Genomic DNA, 9,608 nt, shown 5'->3' with positions numbered 1-9,608 from the left:
ATCAAACCGAAAAAAATAAATTGAAAAGGTTTCAAAAAGAAATTGATTTTCCCCCTGATAATCATTGACAATAGTTTGGTATTTGAAGTGACCGATCAGTGTGTGTAGGCACGAATTTAGGGAGTGCCCGATCAGTGTCCGCGGGCGTGTGCGTGAAATTGTAGGGGACTGGATTTGCCAAGTCTCATTGTTTTATTTTTCAAATGCCAAAAAAGTTTGAAAAAAATATTGTGCTCTTCGACACATCCAAATGCTACATACAAATATATAGGAACAAGGACTAAATATTTTGGCCTGTGAAAATTAAATGAAAAAAAGGCCGTGAACTTAGGAGTTTCAAGTCAGCTTGTGTGAACAATCAAACCGAAAAAATAAATTGAAAAGGTTTCAAAAAGAAATTGATTTTCCCCTGATAATCATTGACAATAGTTTGGTATTTGAAGTGACCGATCAGTGTTTGTAGGCACGAATTTAGGGAGTGCCCGATCAGTGTCCGCGGGCGTCCCGGGCGTGTCCGCGTAAGGACTAAACATTTTGGCCTACGAAAATAAAACAAAAAAAGGCCGCGAACTTAGAAGTTTCAAGTCAGTTTGTGTGAACAATCAAACCGAAAAAATAAATTGAAAAGGTTTCAAAAGAAATTGTTTTTTCCCCTGATAATCATTGACAACAGTTTGAAGTGCTTTCCAAAATTTGTAATGTAGGCAGATTTCTGCAAGGCGATTCAAAAAAAAAAGAATACTCTGAAAGTCCTTTTTTTGGGCACGACTTCCAAAAGTATGTTTGAGTGACCAATTTTTTGCAAGCCCAACTTTTATAGATGTTTGTTGAGAAGAAAAAAATTGTTTGAATCTTTGTTTGACTTCTCTACGATTGTATTGTTCACCGGATCTCACTTTAACTCGGGAGCAGAAAGACACTTCCATAAAAAAAACTCTACTAAATTGTTTTCCCACCAGCAAAACACACCGTTGCTCAATTTCACAATGAAATTTCCATGCATCCTTTCATCGCTGAAATGAACATGTACAACAAAAATCCATGACATTAAAATAATTATTGTATCTTTTTGCTCTACAATGTTTTTCTAAACTGGTTGCCATCATCTCCCTTTTATCATTCTCTTCGTTTTCTTGGGGAATGTTGCCCTTTGCTTAACTACTAGCAAAATGCTTGTGCGGTGCTTTTTGTTATATTGCATCAGTTGTTTAAATGCTTGTGCCATCATGGCCCCTAACTTTCTGCAAACTAAAAAGTTCATCTCGAAATACACATCAATAGAATCAACCGTATGTCCTCCACATAACGGATGACAACTGTGATGCTGTTATAATAACTTGAGAGGTAATCTTGCTGAAGCATGTCTTTTATTTCGTTCTGTTTGCCAATGAAAACATTCTGCTTTGCATCTGTATTCAGTAGCAGAAAGGTTACCTGAAGGTAGTCGTCTCATCTGAATTTCATTGGACTTAGGGTCTGGCACAAGTTATTTAGTTCCAGTTAGATTCTCTTCAGCACATTGCGTTTGCTCACTATGTACTGTGCTATTTCTCTCTGCTCTCAGCACATTGCGTTTTATTTGCCAGTGAGGACAATCTTTACACATATAACAGCTCCACATTTGTGATATGGCACGCCACTTTGAGTTAGCTACATTTAAGTGAGTGCTCTCTTCTCACAAACTATATATTGGTGATTGCCGAAGTGTGGAGGCCATGATGATTCTCCCTGCTCTACAGAAGATTAAACATCTATATATTGAGAATCTTTCTAATAGTTTATTTTTTACATTATTTTTATCATTCAAACCACACCGTGTTTTACCTAAATGTCAGGAGCATTTTGTCCATACGGCATTTAGTTCCTCAGCTGAGGTCACTACTTGTAATCTGCAACCTGACTAGAGGACCCGTTAAATCCTTTTTTTCCAAGAAAACTATCGAACTTTAGTGATCAATATATGGTACTCCCTCCGTTCCTAAATGTAAGATTTTCTACAGATTCTAATATGGACTACATACGGATCAAAATGAGTGAGTCGATACTCTAAAATACGCCTATATACATTCGTATGTAGTCCATATTGAAATCTCTAAAAATGCTTATATTTAGAAACGGAGGGAGTAGATGGCTGCTCTGCATTATCCGTAATCAGTATCTTGTTGGTTTAGTAGCTTGACGAATGTTTACAAAATGCATACGCAACCTTCTAATAAGATTGCTGTGTGAGCGCGGGAATGACCAAAGATGAAACTGTGGCGTGATACTTCCATGCTGCCAATGCGGTTGGTAATTGGTACTTTCCTCTTGTCTTTTGATTTAAACTCCTTGAATTCAGTTATAGCTCGAGATGAATAAGGGTACTCCTTGAATTCAGTTATAGCTGAAGATCATTCCTTCCTTCTGGTTCTCTGTTCCTTGGGCTGAAACTCATGCCTGCTATCCTATGATTTCACAGCTAACTCCTCTGCTTATGCACTGCTTCCTTTCCTTTTGCTCTCTTCTGCTTGGATGCTTTGTGGTTCTGCTGATGACCCCCCTTTGGTTAAAGAAATGTTAACCAGCGAACGTTCGCTGGGTTCCGCAGCGAACGCCCGCGCAGCCGTGTGACTGGAATCAAACGGTTGGTATTTTTTTCTTCAAAAAATAAATAAATGTGTTCGTTGGCAGTTCTTCCATACACATGGCAAGTTTCCCTCCCGTAGATGGCAAGTCCCTAACAAAAGCTTGGCATTTTTAGTTGTTTTGGCATGGCAACTCGGGCGTTTGCTGCCAATTTTGCTCCAGCGAACGTTCACCAGATATTCGCGTCTACTTCTGGTGAAGGATTCTTAGCTATTTTCTTATTTATATATGAATGTGCACGGTGTTTTCAGTTCCATATGTTTGTGCTTCCCTTCAACGAGCACAGAAAGAATTGCTGCCAGTTTCAGGGTATTTCTAGGCTGCTCCTTAATCCATCCCCATTTTCAGATATGAAATCCCTAGGTCACTAATGTTGCTCTTGCTTGTTAAGGCTAAAAGAAAATATCTATATCGTTTGTTTTGTTGGGTTGTCCTTTTGTTTTCTTCTCTTGCAATATCGATTTCTCTTTGGAGAGCAATCTGAACTACAAATTAGCTGACGAAAATCATGGAGTGCGCGACGTAGCGCACTAACAATCCTCTAGTGGTAAATGAAATATGAATCAGAGGTAGGAATTACACTGAAACAAGTCCACAGAAGAAAAGTGAACTGTTGAGGAATACAGTGATATCAAAAACAAGTCTACAGAGACAAATGCATGCACATCACAGACAATGTTACCCTGAGAGGCAAGTACCATGTTTCTATCCAAGAAACAAAAGGATTCTACCTTCTGAGACATGTTCGGTAGAAAGACCTGGCAAAACAAAACGAGAAAAAACAAATACCAAAATGACAGGATGCTAGCCAAGCTCAACATATTATAGTAGATACAACCGATAATCAAACTCATGCAAATCACACAACTCATCACAATGATACGGTATATAGTTTCGTCAAACAAACATACATCAAACCAAGCTGAATTTAAGGTTCATCAGTCGCACACCACACTGGGTTGACGCGCACCGATGCACGCACACCCTCTTATTACAAACAGACAGCAAACCAACACAAACTAGCAGGGTTGTGAACATCACACCAAGCTGTGGAAAACCAGCACTCGAAGTCGAAGTAGCAGCACAACACATCAATACAATCCAGCATAACAAGATCAAGGCAGCTCAGTGAGAAGGAAACACACACTTTATTCACCGTACAAGTATATGCAGCAGCACGAACACACTTAATTTGCAAACACACACACGGCTGGAGAAACACCTCGGAGACGTGAGGCGATGACTCGTAACAGCAACAAACTGATGCTTCACATAGACCAATTTCCTTGTGTCGTAGAGCAGAGCAACAACAGATCACCTGATAAATGGACAACGAAAAGCGGAAATATTACTACTCAACTAACGAAAATTTGCCGTAGAAAAAACCTTATAATCTATCTATGTATGTTGCATACAAGAAATCAATGCGCGACGAACCTTAGATAGGAGCCCCTCGGGAGGGTCTTCTTATAGTAGGTTGAGTGGCGCGTTTCGAAGAGCGATGGGTGATGTCCAGCCCTCAAGCCATCCCATTTGAGCTTGTCCCACAAGTCCTTCTCGCAGTCCACCACCGGCTTAGGACCTTGACGTGCTACAGCCGGGAGACGCCTGAGACCCCAGCAGTCCCTGAGGCCAATTGTCTGCAACGCAGGTGCAGTCAATTTGACCTCACATATCTGCTCCACCTTGTGAAGATGGTGTAGCTTGATGTGCTTCAGGTTGTCGAATGTGAAACCAGATGCTATTTGCTCAGTCTCGTGGTCCCATGGGAAAACATGCCGGAGGTTACTGCAGTATGCAATTTGGAGGGTCTCCAAGTTGGGCAAGGTGAAGGAAATGGGGAGGACGAACACCAGCCTTGGGCAATTGTACAGGTATATGTGCTGCAGTTGTGGGAGACTCTGGTGTGTGTGATAAAAGCCATCCCAAGTTTTCTTGATGCCTCCCCAGATGCAATAGGCCACCAGGAGATCAGAAGCTGAAAATATGTTTATATGCTGAAAGCTGTATGTTCTATCCCGAGATGGAAACACAGAGTGTAGCTTGGGGCACCTCTCAACATGACACCATTTTAGTCTCTGCCAGTATGACCAATCCGTTGGGGGGATAGCAGTGATGGAGCAATTGTCATGCACATGCAATGATTCAACGACATCTTCTGCGAAACTTCTGAAATCCCCTTCATCTTGCATACTCTCTAAATTATAGCTTCCTTTACCAATCTCGATATGCACATTCAAAGCTTGGAGCTGTCGACAGTTCCACACCAAGAGTGAGCATGTAACATCTTTAGCCAGGGCAATATCATTATACGGTAATAACGGCCTTGTTGGAACCAAACCCCGTCGGCTAGATCCAATCTCCTTGATACTTTTGGTGATGTTGGCTTGGCTACGGCTCGTACAAGAGATAAGGAGGTACACCTTGGGGACAGAATTTTGTGATCGGCTATTGAGCCCCGCTGAGAATGACCAAATGAACCTTCCATCCATAAAGACAATATGTGCCTGAATGTCAAAGGATACCTGTTCTCCACAGCAGACCACTGATCTTTTCGTCCCTTGAGTATCCACATGTAGAACTTCCAGTCTAGGTGAATATCCTTCCCAGATTAGGCTACGGAGCCTCTCACAGCCCAGTAGGAATAGCTTCTTGAGTTTCGGGACATCCATTGCATGGAGGTCAATTATTTTAATAGCTGTACCAGAGAGGTCCAGTTCCTCCAGATTGGGCAGTGCACGCAGGAATATGTTATGCAATCGACCACAACCGTGTAGGGAGATCTTTGTCACCTTGACTATTTCAACCGGAGCTAAAGGAGACTTGAGGCGCAATTCCTTTTGTGGCAGGTGTATGGAATGTGTCCAATTCTCTGCTGGGCCATAACCATCGAAGCTAAAACTTTCAAGCAGTGGAGGAGCTCCTTGCAGGGCAACTTGCTCCAAGCTGGAACAACCATCAAGAATAAGCGTCTTCAGGCTTCTTGCGGATGATAATGTTGGCAATGATTCCAGGTGAGTGTTTCCCGACAAGTCAAGGAGCTCCAGGTTCATCATATCTACGGAAGAGCAACTGTCCACCGTGACCACATCTGAAGATTCTGTTAATCGGAGCTTCTGAAGCTTCTGTAGCTTTTTCCATGCATGACTTGCAGTCTTCCATGAGACCCCCTTTGTATTTAGCTCCCTGAGATTGGTCATCAGTTCAATCATCTGAGGCAAGAAAACATACTCTGTGAAACGTAATTCAAGCACCAGCAGGTTCGGAAAACTTGGCCCTCCACTTTGCTCCTCCTTCCCAGTGTTTGCACAATGGTCAAGCCAAAGGAATCTTAGGTTGTGGCAGCACTGAAAAGGAGGAGATGCGAAATTGAAGCTACAGTTGCAGAGCTTTAGCACACGGAGGTTGTTGCTGGCTAGTTGAAACAAATCATTACGTACATATACTGGATCATCTCCCTGAAATGTTAAGAAATATGATGATGCACTGCCAGGAACATTAGAGATATCGTCTGCCCTTAGTTTGTTGGAGGTGACTGAATACCAGCCCACATAGGGTTTTTTCTGTCCATCCAAATAGGATGCCAAAAGTCTTGTTTCGAAAGTAGAATTGCCCAACAGTGGTATCACATGATACAATGTATTGCCAATCTCCCATGTTTTGTCCTCACCAAGGATTCCATCACATATCCAGTAGTTACAAGCATGAGTCGCCCAACCATAGTCAACACCAGTAAAGTTTTCAGGTAGTCTTGTTGTTAGGAATAATGTGTACAAGAAGCAATCCAAAACTGTTTCTGTGTTGATGCCATCCAGACCGGTGTCACCAATCACTGCAGCAGCTTCTTTGTGCAATACATTTTCAATAAGTGGTGCAGCAATATATGTAGAATATGCCGCCAGATAAATATTAATATTAGCAGAAGTGTGCATCAACTTGAATTCTTTCCACTCGTCCCCCAAAAATCTTCCACCATAGGTACATAACAATTTACCTTCACCATAAAGTGGAATGCCACACTCTACCAGATCAATACCTTCACCTCCTCCATTGTGAAAAATCATCAGAAATCTTTCATCTCTTAGAGACTTATTAATCAAACTTGCGATCCTTGGTATCGCTTTTCTAGAGCTGTTGTCTACCCCACTGAAATCATCATGTTCATCCTCCTTATCAAATATGTGCATTACATGGCGAAGGTTCAACTCCTCTGCTATTGTCCTCTGCATGGTCCTGCTGCTTTTCCACAGGGAGCAGTCCACATGGATAATTCTGTCAAAGTGCTTTCTCATGTCAGAATCATCACGTATTGTGGATAGAAGTTTCGCTATAGCTCTAAGAACAGCACATCCTCCCAATACCCGACCAGCATTCTGGACGAACCAACCACGGAGCAAGAATGTTTTAATGTTGCCTTCTGCAGTACCATCGGTTTCACACAAAAGATCAACCACTTGTCTGACGGCGTCATCAAAATCCTTCACATACTGCAGTGATCAATAGTTATTTCATACAACTGCCACAATACGTACCTTGGTACTATAATTTCAATTAGTAGCTATTTTGCGTAAAAATAAACTAAAGCAACAAACGATACAATCGTAATGATAAGATTAGTGGAGGTATGTATCTAGTTTGAAATTTTAAATTGATTGGAATTATATATAGGTGTACAAAACACCAGTTTCTCCCATATATATCCTCGCTAAGTTTGCAGTCCAAAATTAAACTAGTGCCTATCTAAATCAACAAATGAGGCGAAAAATAAACCCTCATCTCGTCCAGCCCTCCCCTGCCCCTGCCCCTCCCTCGCCGCCGCCGCAGCAAGCCGCCGGGCAAAGCCCGACCGGCGTCGGTGGTGGTGGTTGCTGGCGAGGGACGGCGGCATCAGGCAGAGGCACGACGTTCTGTAGGGAAGCGCAGCGAGGTTGCGGCTGGGGCGGCCGGCGGTGGCACCCTAGTGTGGCTGCGCTGCTGTGGTGGAGCGGTGTGTGCTTGTGCGGGGAGGCGGCGCGTCGAGGTGGTGGTCTCGATCCTGATCTGGAGCGGCCTGCTCCTCCGACCGGTTACCCGCGGGTGGCTGGGGCATAGGCGGCGAGGCTCGGCCGTCACCGGCGGTCAAGGCTGCTGGAGGTGGCTGGCATGGGTGTGTGCCATGGGTGGGGTGTCCGACGGCGTTTCCGGCTGTGATGGTCTGTCCAAGGGCGCGGGTGGTGCGGGTCGGTGGGGGCGGTGGTGCTCGGAGCTGGGTGTCGACGTGCCCCCACCGATGGCGCTGGGTGGCACCAACGGGCCTCCTTTCTCCTAGCTCTTTGCCGACGGCATGTCGGCGAGTCGGGGCTTGCGCCTGGGCGGATCTGGTCGAGGCCCGGGGTGAGTAGGAGTTTGTGCTCCAGGCAGATGTGCTTGGGCTCGATCCGATTGGTGTCCGCAGGTGTTGAGGTCCCTCACCTCGCTGGTACGGTGGGCGTTGGTGGTGGTCGGGGCTCTGCTACATTGTCGGGTTGATCGACGACAAGGGCCATGGACATTGCGTCATGTGACTGGGCGACAACCATCGGTAGCCACGGGGTAGTGTCTCCCCTGGTCCACCGGGACCAACTGGAGATGCAGGCATGGGTGCCTCCTACCGTGGAGGCGTCAACCCAGACTATGTGGCTGATGCCGGGTTAGGAGTGAAAGGAGACCCCTTTTACTCCTCCTATCGTGGTGGATGCACCGTGATGTGGGCGGTTGGTAGAGTCTTGGACATGGATGCTGGAGTGGCGGCACCGGACGGTGGACCGCATGGTTGGCTTTCCGGCGGGCACCATGGCGGCGGTGATGGCCTTCCCCCTTTGTCATGTGGGCGTCGAGGGGTGGAGTAGTGGATGGCTCGGGCGTGCTCTCTGTCTAAGACGGTGGCGGTGCCCCAGTCCGGATCTGTAGTTCTGTGCTCATCGCACTTGCCCTAGTGACATCGTGGGACATGGAGAGCTGCCAAGCGAAAGTTTCGCCCTTTGTTGCCAACGACGGCGACACTCGCGGCGTCGTTATCTTCTAGAAGTCATCATCGTGGTGCTCCTCTCCGTGTCCGGGTTTCGGGTGAAAATCTATGTCTATTGTGGACTCGGCAATGGCGATGTTTAGAGCCGTTCTCCCTCACGAGGGCGTTGTCATGGAGCTTAGGTGTTATAGGGCTCAGCGTGCTGTTGTACTCAGTTCCTCTTGTACTCTATTTCAGTAGCGTAGTCTCGTGCGTGATGCGTGATCTGATTATCCTGGGTATATGAGGGCTACCCATCTCATTGTATCGTTCGGCCGCGTACTCTATTTGGTTGTTGCTTTTACATATAGAGCGGAGCGAAAGCCTGTTTGTAACATCCCAAATTTTCAATTTGGAATGTTATACATTAGGTCATTATTGCATATCATATTTTATTGCATTTTTGGCTTGATCCTAGAAATTCTACGCAACTCAAGGATCCACGGAGAGAGTTGGGAATTTCGTTATTTTCATATTTGAGTTTTCTCAAATTTTAAAAAGAGGATCATTTGGTTTTAATTATTTTCTCTTCGAATATTTCTTTTATGAAAATAAAAAAGAGGAGATAAAATGACTTCCCCAAAATAAAGAAATATTGGATATTTAATATTAAAATCAAATAAGAATTTTATTCGGAGTTTAATCACTATTTTATTTGAATTAGGAAAAATATGCGTTTTTCAAAATTGCACTAGAGTCCCAAATAAATGTTCACCTTGTCCAGTAGATTTTTAGAGGATGGGTAAAATTTATTTCGGATTTTTGGAGTCTGTTTAGTATTTCTTTTCTTTCTTTTTCTGCACGTCGGAATTGTTTAAAAAAAAGAAAATCGAACCGACCTACCGGGCCGTGGGCGACCCGGACTCTGCCACAGCCCGGGGGGCTTTAAAAGCCGGGCCCCCCTGCCCCTCACCCCACCCGCCAGCCCACCGCAGCCCGCGCCCCGCCGCCGAACCCT

At 44.7% G+C, this 9,608-nt stretch overlaps 1 protein-coding gene across 2 annotated transcripts in view; it reads right to left on the bottom strand.

Moving 5' to 3' along the window:
- Nucleotides 1-3,522: 3,522 nt before the first annotated feature.
- The window catches only part of LOC123169654 (uncharacterized), a 38,119-nt gene continuing 32,033 nt past the window's right edge, over nt 3,523-9,608 (bottom strand). For both annotated transcript variants that reach the window (XM_044587530.1, XM_044587531.1), the window contains 2 exons: nt 4,063-7,112; nt 3,523-3,943 (listed from right to left, as the gene is read on the bottom strand). In XM_044587530.1, the coding sequence (XP_044443465.1) occupies nt 3,940-3,943; nt 4,063-7,112 (3,054 nt within the window). In that variant the 3' untranslated portion in view covers nt 3,523-3,939. The remainder of the gene's footprint in view (nt 3,944-4,062; nt 7,113-9,608) is intronic.

This window comes from Triticum aestivum, chromosome 7D (genome assembly GCF_018294505.1).
Source record: "Triticum aestivum cultivar Chinese Spring chromosome 7D, IWGSC CS RefSeq v2.1, whole genome shotgun sequence".
Lineage (NCBI taxonomy): Eukaryota > Viridiplantae > Streptophyta > Magnoliopsida > Poales > Poaceae > Triticum > Triticum aestivum.
This window is presented reverse-complemented; position numbering and strand designations above follow the sequence as displayed.